At 41.1% G+C, this 15638-nt stretch overlaps 1 protein-coding gene across 1 annotated transcript; it reads right to left on the minus strand.

Moving 5' to 3' along the window:
- Window positions 1–1470: 1470 nt before the first annotated feature.
- On the minus strand, window positions 1471–13267 carry si:dkey-1k23.3 (heat shock protein beta-1). The gene is made up of 3 exons (XM_041202965.1): window positions 12811–13267; window positions 4608–4671; window positions 1471–2293 (listed from the first exon to the last, which is right to left on the minus strand). Exons 1-3 carry the CDS (start codon window positions 13166–13168, stop codon window positions 1948–1950), a joined length of 768 nt encoding a protein of 255 aa, XP_041058899.1. The 5' UTR covers window positions 13169–13267; the 3' UTR covers window positions 1471–1947.
- Window positions 13268–15638: the final 2371 nt, after the last annotated feature.

A 15638-nucleotide genomic window follows, 5' to 3' on the forward strand; every position in this document is an offset into this window, starting at 1 on the left:
AAGAACTTGAGGCACTCAGGAGATGAATCAGAAGCAAGAGATGAGGAGCGAATGAAAACCTTTAGGAAGAATGCAGGAGTCACCCTGGAGATGGACCAGGAGCAAAGGGCAAGGGGTGCAAACCATGCTGTTACCACCTCTACTCAGTATATTACAGGGTAGTATAAATCTCATTTGTACTCAGTTGTAAATTACTGCTCTGTTACTATAATGAATTAAGTGTTGCTTGTACTCAAGAAAGTTAAATCACCGTCACCAATACGGGTCAACCTTAAACCATTGGAAATTAGGGTCGAAAGAGGACTACAGGGGAAATGTAGGGTGCTGATCAGCAGAAATGACCTTGTTTGCCCTAAAGCACCAGACTTCATAGAGTCTGGGATCAATACTGAGGATTAAATACGCCCAGTTGCAACATCAGACATTTCTAGGCCAGCAATAACACAGTTAGACGAAGAATAAGATTCTATCTAATCAGCCAAAATAATAAACCTTTGTCCAATCTCAAAAGAGTGCCCCTTACCACACATGACATTTTTCCATTTTCCTTCAAGTCTTTCCGTGACCTCCCTAAAGGAGATTGTCATTTGATATCAACTTGTGTCAAATTAGCAGTGGTTTTCCACTGTGCTCCATATCCACTGTGAACTAGATTGAGACCAATATATTAAGTGTCTATTAATCCAGTTTTATCACACTTTTTCCTTGACTAATACCTGTGTTTAGGTTGGGAGGATAAGAAGGTGACCTTAACCGATCTTCATTACTGACTCTGTAAAGATCTGATGGAAGTTCAGTCGAAGCTGTCTTATCCTTGCCTGGCTATTGTATGGCACTTATATATGGCATAATAGCTGGGCCACACACTGTGGGTAATTAAGTTGCCCACATTACTATATATCACTTTCATGATCTACTGTGCTAGGCCACCATCTTGCCGGTCACAACTGATTTTATAGGTCCTTGTGCCATGCGCTTTTGCAAATTCAAAACGATGTGCAATGATATGCACCACATGCCGTTGCTAAAGGGAAGAAAATGAAATTGTGTGTAAGAAAGGTGGCTGCTGTACTTATCAGATTGTAGCCTGTCCAAGCAGATCATGGCAGTGAGGCACTGAGTTCCTCATACATTTACAGAGTATAATATCATACTGTGGTATTTATGGTGATGCAAAGAGGAGGCAGTTCATAGCCATAAACTATAGGCATGGATGAAATTTTTCCCTCAACTAATATGGAGGCTAGAAAACCACCTTGTGTTCCTTTCCATTTTGATAAATGATTATACTATGATTTGGTCACAGAATGTGATGGCGCTTATGTGTAAATGATTTATCACAAAACCTAAGTAGATCCTTAGCACAAAGGTCAATTGTGCGTCATGACACAGCACACATGGGCAATCAATGCCCACGCAATACGTCTGAAATCTAAAAAACGGACCAACAAAATGGAACCCAGTCATTCATAAAATGAACAGCATATAATTATAAAACTAAATTACAGGCAATCTAACCTTGGGCTTTAAATTACAATTATAAATCATAAAAGCTTTGCACTTTCAGCTTCTCTGAATTTCATGATTACATTATTGCCTTGCAACCACACTCAGATATCCGTTATTTTCTACAGCATAGTGAAGGTAGAGATACTCATTATGGTTTCAGTACAAAACATAATGTTCCAAAACCTGGCTGTTATTTCATTAAGTCAAATGTTTAAAACACACTTCTAAATAACATGTTCTGTTAGTGCAAATATCTCATCTGATTTCTCAAATATACTCATTGTTTTACTTATCTTTTTGTTTAATTCTCTACATTAATGTAGAAAATGTTTTCACTAACTTTACTGAAATCATCTCTCATTTTAAATTAATTGGCATTTCATTTGAAAAATTCCTTAATGTATATGTCTGTTGTCTTCTCTTGCACCAATTCTTATTTCATTGGGTCACTTCCTTCTCTTGCTCTTGCAGTACCTCTTTCTCTTGCTCTGCCTCCTCTTTTCCTTGCTCCATCTCTTGCTGTGTTTCCTTCTCTTTGCCTTGTTCCTTTGGGACCTCCTTGTCTTTCTCTGGCTGCTTCTCTTGCTCTACCTCCTTCTCTATCTTTGCGTCCTTCTCCTTGTCCACTTCCTCCTCAGCTTCAGACTTTGTCTCTGTCTGAACAGGAGCCATTATTTCTACAGGAACTGGGACAGCAGGACTGGGGAGTGGGGCTTCCACAATTAGAATCCCATCAGAGGTCAAGGATGAGGTCACAGACAGGGTGTCCACATCTGAAGGAAGCCTAGGATCACATTTTAAAAAAGGAAGAAAAATCAGAAAGGAATTAGTTCACAGAAAACCTAACAAATGTGCTGTTTCCATCAGAAAATATGGTATAAATTCTGTGACATGGCGCTTGCTCAAGTTTGGTATCTACTCCATTAGTGCTTTACATGTATATCACGTGATTCAGCTTCTTTCTAATATCTATAATATAATGAAATTTGGGGGTGCTCATTTCATTGGGAATTTATTGTAAGGGTCTGCAGTAGCTGTTACTTCTATAAATGTTTCTGGGATATATATTTTCAATGTTGAGAGTGTCACACTAACCTGTCACCATCAGTGTTGCACAGATTATTGTGAGAGTGCATTAACCTGCAATTGTGCAACTTGGGCAATGGGTTTGTGCAGTTTGCTCAGAATGTTTCCTAATGTTATTTTTTAACTTTCCTTTTTCTTCTCATTGATGGTAATTTCTATTGTCTAAATTAAGAGGTGAAACACAATTTCAAAAATCAAAAAATTGCTTATTTCAAAATGAGATTATTACATTTATCTAATGAATTATCCTTTTAATTTTTTAATGCCCCAGTCTCTCCTAAATAGTTTGCACTTAGATAAATTTTTACCAAGAGCTTTCGCTCTGAATTTACTGTGTACATGCTCAAATAGTGCAATGTAAATCATTTCGTACCTCCCTCTCACTCTGGGCCTTGTTTCTCTGCTCTTCCCCTCTAATCTTTCCTCCTTCCCCTCTCTTTCCTTCTCCCATGCCTTCCTCCTCCTCCTTCATCCTCTCTCCACTTGATCTCTTCCTTTGTGCTCTCCTCTTCCAGTTCACACCTTCCCTGCCTTTGTTTTTATTTTATTTATGCTTTCATGGGGTGTGGACGTTGGCGGCAAGGCCAGGATTTGTTGTCAATCCCTAACTGCCCTTGAGCTGAGTGGCTTGTTAGGACATTTCAGAGGAAAGTTAAGAGATAACCACATTGCTGTGGGTCTGGAGTCATATGTAGGCGTCAGCAGAGGTGGGGTGGGGTGGAGGATGGACAGCACGCGTCATAGCCATAAAGCACTGCGGGGCAGACTAATGAGGGCTGTGTAGGACTTCTGCCCCTCATTGGAGAGGAAGTCCCACCCTCTGCAGCTGCCGACCAATCAACTGGCCAGCAGCTCCATCAGTCCCGGTTACTCCAGGAAGGCATCAGTGAGCACTGCTGGGACTGCATAAGAAAAAACCAAGGCTCGTGGGTTCCCAGAAAAGGGGTCTTGGGCCAGGAGTGTTTGGATAGCTAGGGAGAGAGGGGGGCTGGGGGAGGGCATGGGATTAAGAGGAGTGGGTAGGAAGGAAAGGGGGCTTCAACACAAGGTGGGGCTGCCCTGCAATCAGCAAAGGGTAGCCCTCAACGAGTGCTCCCCCCTTCCTTCTTGCCCTTTAAGCGCTTCAGTGAAAAAATTGGGCTTCCTGCTCCTGTCCAGCTATCCTGGCCAAATGTTTGATGGTGTGGGCAGTGTACTATCAAGCTCAATTGGCTTGATAACAACCCTAACTGACCCTTGATTATTAATTTAAATATGGCAGATGGACTGCCAATTTTGGCACCTGCCTGCTCCCCTTCATGTTATGGGGTTGAGCTCAGTGTTGGGCACCTGCCCTATTTTATGTGCCCCCACTCTTGCATGAAACATACCCACGGGGGGCACGTAAAATTCAGCCCCAGGTAAGTACAGCAGATTTCCTTCCTTAAACGACATTAGTGAATGAGATGGATTTTACAACAACACCAATGGTTTCATGGTCACTAATACTGAGACTAGCTTTTAATTCCAGGCTTTATTAATTGAATTTAAATTTCACCAATTGCTGTTATGTCCCCAGAGCATTAGGCTGGGCCTGTTAGATTACTACTCTAGTGACATTAACATTATGGCATTGTCTCTCTCAACCAGTCTCACCTTTCTCTAAAGCAGCTTGAACTGAAAAGTGCTCTTGGTCTCCCTGTGCGCAACACCATCAAAGATGAACCAATTATTTTTGTTAATTATTCAATGAATCTTGAAATAATTACACACATGCATGTACAAACACACTGGTCTCTCGCACCTTCTTTCTGTTTCTACCTTGTATATACCTACACTGTTTTCAGTTTGCATGAGATGTAAATTGCTGCTTTACCAAGGATTGGCTGAATTCTGTTTTGGCTATCATGCTCATTTCCATCTCTTTCTCTATCTGTCTCTATTATATTTGCAAATATTAATCATCTTATTAAACATTACATTCAAGTTAACCGTGAAGGCAATGGTTTGATTAAAGAAGACAATGCACTCACTTGTATTTTCTGGTAAAATTTCTAGAAATAAACCCATGTTGATCTTGTCTTTCTTTATGGCTTCCTGGAAACAAGAACATTTCCATCTATTAATTTGTCATCATTCATAGCTACATTATAAAGGCAAAATGCCCCAAATAAATATGCCACCCTGATCAGTCATGTGTATCATTATAATGGCCTTTTTTACTTTTGTACATTCTTATCTTCCTGTAATTTCAGTTGAATAATGTTTAATAGTTTGCAAATAAGCTAAACCAGCTTAGCAATTGAAATGGCTATATCATGCTTGAATTTGATGTGATGTGTTACTTTTCAACAAGCATCTATATACAGGGAGAATACAAAACTGAGACTCCTACTGGAAAGTGCCCATTGGGTGAGGACAGGAACGAACTCAGCTGTCGTGCCATCCAGTGTAAAATAGTCTGCCTGCACTCAATGTCCAGGCCGTCACTGACAGTATAGCTATTTGGGTGAGATGAGGTATGAGAAGGCAGCCAGTGGCCTGGAAACATAGTTCAGTAGTCAGCTCCTTCAAACAATCAGGGAAGAAAATTGAAAATAAAAACAAAATAGAGAATCATTAACTTTATAACATTGTAAGATGCACCTACATGGCCATGTTTGGTTTTAAGAGGGCAGCATTTTCTTGAACTTTTTGGCAACTGATTTCTACATCCTTGTCACTTTCTTTCCCATCTCCAATTGAATGTTAATGAAAGCTTGAATTCTATCTGAACCTTCAGGGCTGATATCAGAATTGTGCAATGCTTTCACAAAAAAATCAAAACACCACAGCTTCAGGTCAATCTTCCCCCTTTCCAAATCTACCATCACCGGGGAAACATAAAGTTACATTGTTTTCAACTGAATGGAAGTAAAATTCATGGACGTGTGCCTTTGCTGCTATTATGGTCTTGGTCTTTTGTTTTAGATACTCTACAAAATGGCACTGATCAAACCACTTGATTTTTCTAATTGAAGTTCTTAGATGAAGGGCCAACCCTCTGGTCCAAGGCTGGAAAGAGTGGGAGCAATCAAACAGTAGCTAGATGGCATCTAGGCTGAATTTAAAAACCTGATGGTTGTATGAAGAAGGGAAGGCCAAGAAGTTAAGAACGCCTATCTGATGTCCAGGGAAAGAAACAGTTAAAGTAGGAGAGATTGTAGTGGGTCTTTAACAAAATTTGAATTGCACAAAACGTTTTCCCTCTTTTTTCCAGACACTTATATTTTCTCTCGCCTTCCACCTCCCTGTACCAAGGCAGCACACAACACCCGCAAAAGGGGAATGGGGTGCAGGAGACCTTATCTCTGGCTGCCAGCAGCACAGGTTTGTAACCTTTGCTAGGAGGAATCAAAATTTGACTCAGTGATTCTCTTGAAAAATTTGCCTCCCATTGTGCAGAGAGAATCCTTAATTTCAACACCTATCATGAAGCATGCTCCCCCACTCCTATAACAAGGCTGAGATCAGGACATAGCTATGTGGAACTTACGCACACTAATTCTACTTGCTAACCCTCGTGGCACATTGAATCCCTCTGCAAGCCTGTAGGAATTTTGTTTTTAAATCACTACTGCATTACATCACTACATGATCAAATTTCATGAGATAACCTATTCATTGTGAAAGTCATCTTAAGTGAGTCAATTTATTGGGATATTTGTTTTACAGCTTATTTTCTGGTTTTGGGTACATTTGGTCCAGACATACATTTTAAAATTTGCAGTGCATAAACCTAGTTATCAGGTTAAATATTTTCTAAATTTTAAAGATAACAATTGACAGCAAATGTCTTCAAATATTTCTGGCTAAAAATGAGTGATCTCTAGTTATGTGGTGAAGTTCCACTTTTTAGGTGTTTCATTATTTCAAACTGATTTCGCCCAACATCATAAAAAAAAACGAATTGATCAAACGTTGGATTTACAATCTCAATACATAGGGACTGTGACTGCACTTCAAAAATAATCTATTTGCTAGACAGTGTATTGGGGCACCCTGATTGTATAAGATATTATGTGAATGCAGTTCTTAGTACGTACTGACGCCGCAATATCACTGCATAGAGCTATTGTAATGCATTTCCTTAATGACATCGCGATATGCTAGACTTCATATTCCACACATTTTGTTACGTTATTGGGCGCTGACATTGTGATGTTATTATACACAGACATCATTCGGTACAACCCACAGCCGCGCAAGTAAATAAATGGGGATTTTTATGGAGTTGACTGCTCTTGATTCTGATGAAAATGACCATATTGGCATTCAGGCTCAAGATGCTGCGATTTTGAGCTGATAAGTGGAACGCACAATTGCAAAACCGCACTGATCCTAGAAGTCTAGAGTTCTATCCTTAGGTGTAAACATGGATATTAGTCCCAAAAATGCACCCAATGCCATACCTATTTTGCTGTTATCAAGTTACCATCACCCCACTCCCAACCCCAACGATTCTCCCAATCTCAGTAGAATACTCCCAAACTTTGGCTTGGCACAAATTAGTGTAAACGATTGGGAGCCAAGAAAACGTCAAACCCACAACAGTATGAGAATTTAAGCTTTAATTCATTTCAACAACAGGTATAACACATTTTTAGAACCTCGGAAGCTTTTCTGTCTGATTATGACTTGCTTCATAAAATTAATTTAAGAAACGGGTAATACAGAGCAAGTCTCAGTGTGGATACATTTTTAAAACGTTCGGAAAGTTGCAAGTGGAAGGCCAGTAAACAGAATTTGGTTCCTGCTCCATCAGAAAATCTGGTCGCAATGTTGACAATTCCCCACCCAGAACAAACGCAATTAGAGGGACCCACGTGTGAGTCAGGAATGCGGCCAGTTCCATAGGTGGAGATTCATTCAAACTGAGGGATTGATGGATAGGCATGAAGAAATCAAGGAGACTTAGGTCTGTTGTAGTTATGCAAGTAACATGCAGAGCCATACATTATGTTGTCTTTTAAACCACATAATTGTGTTTACGTGTGTATCTGGACACAGCGGTTATTCCAGTGCAGTATCTTCAGCAAAAGACAATAACTGATATTATTATTCGCATGATCTTCCTCTGTCCGTTAATGTAAGTACAAATACTTGCACTTATGTTGTGCCTCTAGTAAACCATCCCAAGGCACTTCACAAGGGTGATTAGCAAACAAACTTTGATGCTAAGTCACTTAAAGAAATATTGAAGTATTGACGGCTCCTTCAAACTGGCAGATGGAGGAACGTCATACGGACGTTGATGTTCGAGCACTAATATCAGCAACAACCTTTTATTTGTTAAACTAATATATACAAAATGCTCAATTAGCCTGGTAATAGCACCATCTAGTGGTTTAGAAATGCAAGACAACTCAGTCAGAATTTTTCTTTTTTTCTCATAATCCTGCCATATACTCAGTCAGTTCTTTCTGCCAGATTGATGTGCACTTGACCCTGATCAAGCAGTCTGCCTGGAGGGGAGAGCAGAGATTGAGTGTATCAGACTAAGGAAGCCTGTTATAGTGTAGAATGGTCAGCACCTCTACACTGATTGAAGAACATCACATGTTTAAAGTATTCTTTTAAATCTCATTATCTTTGTACTTTATCACCCTGCTGTTGTAGCTTTTTAATTTTTAATGTGCCACCCACAGCTATGTTAGATGCCAGGAACACACAGATTTGCTGAAATGCAAATAGCACAAAATACATGGTAATCATTGGCATCCTTCCATCTATGCAAGATGATAGGCATGCAGTAAATATGCTGGCGATGGGATAGTTTCATACGGTGCACATTTTCTGATGACTGAAGAGGCCAATCCATGAGACACAGGTTCTATTACAAGTTCCGCATACAAGTAAGTTATCAGGTGCCGTGGGTTGTTGTTTTCGATTTTGCCACCTGTTGTCAAGATCCTGTAGCCACTGGTTGTCATGGTGGCACATGCTGGCCCACAGGTAACATTGCTGTTTCCCTCTCTTGATTGCTGGTGTCTCCCATGTTTAGGACCTTCATGTCATGCTTACTAGCATCCTCGAAGAGGGGCTTTGGGCATCTCACTGGTCTTCTGGCTTCGGCTACCTCGTCACACTGAATATCTTTGGGAATGTGTCCAACTTCCATCCTGTGTCCCCAGCCAATGACGTCCCCTCTGGTTGATGAGTGCCAACATACATGGGAGATTTTCCCTTGAGAGGGCTGTCACATTCATGATTTTTGTCCTTCCATGAGATATCGAGAATGTGTCACAGATATGGAAACAAAATACATAATTATAATTTATCCAGCCATACTTTGGGTTCATATCTGCACAATATCACTTGCAGCCGAAAATGTCAGAAGTAGGTAGAAGGAGTGCCTTCCAGCAGAGAATCTGGGGTCTTGTTTTCCATGAAGACAATGAACTATGAACGTGCCAATTTTTGTAATTTAAATATCTACTGATTTAACTCTGTTGTGCTTTCGAGATTCAGTGTGACCAATCACTCTTGTAAATAGTCTGCAGATGTATCTATATTTTGAGTTCTGCCAGTCAGCAGATCTTACATCATATTTTAAAAATCAAATGTAAAATATTTCTACTGTTGATACAATGAGTGTTCTTTCCGGCAATTTTGTTTGAATTTAGGGGTAATATTCTATAGCTCACCGTAACATCATGTGAAACTTTGCTAAAGAATTTAGCCATATAGCTTTTATGCAGCTTTGATACAGTTTTTATGATATTTACAGTGGAGTCTTTGCTGTTCTATGTTAACCATGTGGATCTTCCACAGATCAAAGTAATTGTACTGTAATTATTAAATAGTGAGGAGGAAAGGTTTACAATGCAGCAACTTGTTGTTGACTAGTAATTAGGGAAAGTGTGTGTCAACTATCATGGCTTGTAAATACAATCAACACTATGTCGGTGCCATAAGCCAATGCACTGATCTCTTGGAGTAGATGAACAAAAAAAAATTTTGAAGGAATACTTCTTTTCTCCTCTCCATATGGGATTGACCCATGCTGCAGTACGGATCCCGAGGCAACAGTAGCACCTTCACCCAAGTGGTCACTTTAGGAATCCAGACAGTGAGAAGGAGGGGTGACTTTTAACCACTGGGTACTTGTTTCCAAGTTGAAAAACAGATGGTCAGCAATTGAAATCAGGTTCGGGGCCACCGCAGTGCCCTCTTTGATGAATATGGCAGATGGGTTATAAGTGGATCCACTTATAGGCCCACCTAAAACAGATGGAGGCCACTTAAATATGCAAATTGGGATTCTACTCCAGTTGTAGGACCCTGACCGAAAATTGCAAGAACAAATGAGCAGATCGGAACCCAGGCCCAGGAATACTGCAGATAATTATTGTATCCCTATTACAACGCTTGTTGTGATCAGGTAAATAGAACAGGGTGCGGAATGAATGTGGGATCATTCAGGTCTACCTGGCTCCCTTCCACCTTAGGTGGTGCATTTCCTCACTGAGTCATCTTATAGAACTTGTGAAAAGTTCTCCATTCGCAGAGTGGAATTATTATGAATATCATGCTAGTAAATCTTAGTCTAGACAAAACCCTGGTGCCACTTAAATGTTCTTGTCCTTTTATTTCATCCTTTGTTGTATGTGTCAATTCCCATTTGTAACTGAAGCATTTCAATGCAAACAATCTGTGTTCTGATCAGGAGAAGGTTTAATAAGATTAGAAGATACACACTGATGAGGAAAGTCATCTAGGATCATCCGCCTAGAAAAACTTATAATCTGTCCATCACCATCCAATTAATTCTTGACAATATCAACTTTCTGGAGGTTACCATTGGCCAGAATCTGAACTGCACTAGCGATATAAATGCTGTGGCTACAAGAGCAGGTCAGAGGCTGGAAATCCTACGGCGAGTAACTCAACGCCTGCCTCTCCAAAGCCTGTCCACCATCTACAAGGCACAAGGCAGGAGTGTGATGGAATACTCCCCATTTTCCTGGATGAGTGCAGCTCCAACAACACTCAAGAACCTGGACACTGTCCAGGACAAAGCAGCTCACTTGACTGGCACCCCATCCACAAACATTCACTCCTTCCACCATTGATGTACAGTAGCAGCAGTGTGCACCATCTACAAGATGCACTGCAGGAACTCACCAAGCCTCATTAGACAGGACCTTCCAAGCCCATGACCACTATCATCTAGAAGGACAAGGGCAGCAGAGACATGGGAACCCCACCGCCTGGAAGTTCATCTCCAAGCCACTCACCATCCTGATTGGAAATATATCGCCATTCCTTCACTGTCACTGGGTCAAAATCCTGGAACTCCCTTCCTAACAGATTGTGGGTGTACCTACACCACATGGACTGTGGCAGTTCAAGAAGGCAGCTCACCACCACCTTCTCAAGGGCAAATAGGGATGGGCAATAAATGCTGGCCTGGCCAGTGATACCCACATCCCATGAAAGAATTTTTTAAAAGTTCTTGGATATTTACCTTCATTATCTTCAGAAGTACTTACTTGGCTCTAACACACTTTGGAAAGTGCTATGGTCCTAAAGGATACAATATAAGTTCTTTCTTTTTGCCTATTTGATTGTAGTTCCCCAGGTCCTTCTGTCACAGTTTAACTTTCAGCTATGTTCTAGATTTGCCTTTTCAATAATGTTTCATATCTTATAAAAGAAAAAATAAAGACTTGTATTTATCTAGCATTTTTCCCCAAACACTGTACATCTCAAAATGCTTTACAGCCAATGAATCCTATTGAAATGTAGTCACTGTTGTATAAATCTCTATGACTTATCCTATTCCCTTCAGTTACTGCCATTCCAGGTTGAACAGCCTAAAGTGTCTCCAGCTTTCCCTCAGAAGCTAGCCCTCTTACACCAGAGAGTAGAAATCCCAAGCAGTGAAGTTCATGGTCAAACACTTCTGCCATCTCCTACACATCAAGGTGCTTTGTTTTTACATTGGTGTAAGCAAGGCTAACATTTGTGTAAAAATAATGCATAAGGAAAGTAGCGAGAAGGGAACTTCACTGATTATAATTCTTCCCCTGGGAACAGCTATGTGACTCCATCCTGCACTGTTTCCAGATTCAAATATCTCCCTGCGGTCTCAGTAAAGAGAGCTAGGCACAATACCCAGGGTGCGGTCTGGCCATTTATTTAAGTATTCAAAGAAAGGAAAAGAGCAGAAATATAAATCACCATCTGTAAATTAATGCCTGGCTAGAGATACACCTGAGACAGGCACACTGACAGAAATGCAATTAATAAGGATTTTTTGGTTGAAAAAAATTAAGGACTGGAAACTTCAGCATTTCTAGATTTTTATAACTTGGAGCAATTTGCTCCTTTGTCAACTTTTTAAAGCTTAAATCTCAATGTTACTGTTTTGATAACATTATCAAAAGAATGTAGCAATGATACTCTTCAAAATTGGATCGGACATATTTAAATGGTCTATTCTCTGCAATTTGTTGACATAATGATATGTCAGGTTGTGCTGATATACAAATGTACTAATACAGAAGAAGCATGGAGTAATTTGGTTCTGCAGTGAGTTCTGATGTGCCATGCTATTAGCTGGTATGATGTGAGTTTGGGATTGCCCTGCCTGCGCAAGTTGGCACATGTAAAACGGTCAATTGGATCATGAGGCGGGCACCTATAGCATCAACACAGGCCAGTGTTTTCAAGAGGCAAAGATAGAAGATTGGAGGAAGAAGGGAGGTGGAGAATATATGTATAACCTTTCCAAAGTTATATTGCATAATTGCTAATACAACAACAACTTGTGTTTATATAGTGCCATTAACATAGCAAACATGTCTCAACAAGGGCGATATCAAACAAAATTTTTGGCCGTGTTGCACATGGAGATATTAGGACAGGTGACCAAATGCTTGTCGAAGAGGTAGCTACTAAAGTGTTTGAAAGGCAAGAGAGGCAGGGAGTTGGAGACAATTAGGGAGGGAATTCCAATGCTTAAAGCCTAGGGGCAGAATTTTATACCGGTGGGATTTTACAATCCCGCCGAAGTCAATTGGGTTTTGAACAGCTCGCTGCATTTTATGCCCTGTCCCCGCCACAAAGGGGCCATAAAATTCCGCCCCAGGTGATTGAAAGCATGGCCATCAATCGTGGAGTGATTAAGATACGCAAGAGAACAGAATTTGTGCATTGTTGTCTGAGTGATGTCACGAGTCATTAACGTACCTGAAATCTCCACATAACCCTCCTGGATCTTCACCTGGAGCTCTTCAGGGGTGAAATGCTTCACATCAAGGCTGATTTTCCAATTGCCTAAGGTCTGCTGGATCAGGGACATTCCCCCACTGAGCTGCAGCTGCAGGGTTGGCAGGCAGCGACTGGGCGTTGCGCTGTCAGCCGGGCTTGAACGTGACTGCCCGGGCCAGCTCGAGCTGAGCCGATTCTCCACCCACTCCATCCAGTCCCTCAGTGGCTCTTCAGAGGGAGGGGGGAGCCCAAAATCCTGATCAAACAGGCGGCTTGGGAAGTAACAGCTCCTGAAGGGATCCCAGCGATTTCGAAAAAGGGAGTGCGAGGACGACATTTTCCAAGGGAGGGAAGAGGAAATACCTCAAACTGAAAAAGTGTACTTCAAAAAAAAAAGCAAGTTCACTGAAGCTAAAGCAAGCTACTTGTACTGGGATGTTACTGTGTCTGACAGTATTTATACACCAGCCCTGCACCCCATACATAACTTCATCACAAATAAATTTGACACAGGGCGCAAGGTTGGAACTTTCTGGTAATCAGCCCAATGCAACCACACTGCATCACATCAGGAGTTATATATAGACTTGACAAATAGAAACTAATGATTTTATTTATAGCATGCATTCCACAGCAAGGATTGCAAAGATCTGTCATGCTGATGTTGCCCTTTTACCGTGAATATTTTCTTTTTGAACTTCTACTGCTAACCCAGGCTATTGCAGGCTCCACATTTGCTGCAGTTTACTATTTTCTCATGATTGTCATTGACGCTGTGGAGTTTTTTTTCTTTGCATTTTATTTGTTGAGGTGTTTCTGAACGATCTCCCCAAATTCCAAACTCAATGAAATCGTTGGTGACATTTGTTTGTGGTGAATAATGGGGTGGAGCACCTCAACATTTATTTCTGATGTATCTTCCATGCAGAACTACAAGGTATTTACAACATAGGCCAAACTGGTCTATGTTGGTGATTATGCTCCACATGAGTCCCCTCCCACCTTACTTCATCAATCACTATCTTCATCTTCTTTTATTCCTTTCTCTCCCATGTACTTATCTAGCATCCCCTTAAAGTATTCACCTCCGCTACTCCACTCTCTAGGTAAATGAAGCTTCTCCCAAAATCCTTCTTGGATTTATTAGTGATTGTCTTGTACTTATGGCCCCTAGTTTCAGACTTTTCTACAAGTGGAAAAATGTTATCCACCACTACCCAAACAAATCCCTTCATAACTTTAAGGAGCTCTATAAAGTCACCCCTTACACCTTATCTTGTTCAGCCTTTCCTGACAGTTATACTGTAGCTGCAAAAGTAGGTTAGAGGCTGAAGATTCTGCAATGAGTGACTCACCTCCTGACTCCCCACAGCCTATCCATCATCTACAAGGCACAAGTCAGGAATGTGATGGATACTCTCCATTTGCCTGGATGAGTGCAGTGTCATCAACAAGCAAAACATTCAGCACCATCCAGAACAAAGCAGCTTGATTGGCACCCCGTCCACCACGTTAAACATTCACTCACTTCAGCACTAGCACACAATAACTGGAATGTGTACGATCTACAAGTTGCATCTCTACTGCCTAGAAGGGAAAGGACAGTAGGCACATGAGAACACCACCATCTCCAAGTTCCCCTCTAAGGCACACACCATCCTGAGGTGAAAATATATCGCCATTCCTTCATCATTGCTGCATTGAAATTTTGGAACTCCCTAACATTACTGTGCAAGTACCTTCAGTACACGCAGTGCAGTAGTCCAAAGACTCCCCATGACTTTCTCATGGGCAATTAGTGATGGGTCATAAATGCTGGCCCTTATCCTGTGAATGAATAAAAAATTCTCTTAGTGGCACCAGCTAGATGCCTGAAAAATTTTTACCGTTAGGCCTCGTTTCTATAATATCAGAGAGTTCAACGAGCGCTGACAGTCACTTCCCCAACCAGGAAGGTGAGGAATCTAGTGGCTGCTCCCCAGTGCTAAGTTGGAAACGCATGCATAATGGGGGAGGGGAGACAATCCTGAGTGAGAGGGCAACTGAGGAAGCAGCATTGGGATGGAAGAATTTCATGGCGCCAAGAGAAACATTCATGTTTCTCCTGATGCCTCAAAGCTGGAAAACTTATTGCTGCTGTTTCTGGAACAGCCTCCAGCAGTCTGCATATGGACTGCTGGGTTATGCTGTTCAACATCCATACCAGTGGGTGGGATCTGTGCAGCACAAACACTGCCCGTTGGTACCTAAAAACTGCATCAACATCTTACATCTGGCATTGGACCCGATTTCAGATGTTGTATTAAGACCCCTCTCTCTTTAAAGTAGGGGTGTTGACTTTCCATTTTGAGGCCTGCTTGAAAAGTTGGAGATGTCTTTTGCAGCCAATAAGGGAAGATTTCCTTGAAACAATTTTTTTTGCATGCTGCCTCAATTTATAGCCTGCAGAGGGCAGTAGGGAGATAAATTACCCTCATTATGTCATTCCTGATTCTCTACTCACCTGGCATCCACACATACCGACAGTTTTTGAAATATATAGTTGTTCTTTGGATATAGGTAACATGGGTAAAATAATATTTATTGCTTATCCCTAGTTGCTCAATGAGCATTAAGAATCAATCACTTATTGTGGCACTGGAATCACTTGTAGGCCAGATCAGACAGAGGTTACAGTCTCTCCCTGCAGGACATTTATGAACTAATTTGGGCTTTCACAACAATGTGGCAGGTTTTATGGCCAACCTTTCCTGGCACCATAAATTACTAAAAGAAAGTCGTACACTTATATAGTACCTTTCATGACC

This window comes from Carcharodon carcharias, chromosome 13 (genome assembly GCF_017639515.1).
Source record: "Carcharodon carcharias isolate sCarCar2 chromosome 13, sCarCar2.pri, whole genome shotgun sequence".
NCBI lineage: Eukaryota > Metazoa > Chordata > Chondrichthyes > Lamniformes > Lamnidae > Carcharodon > Carcharodon carcharias.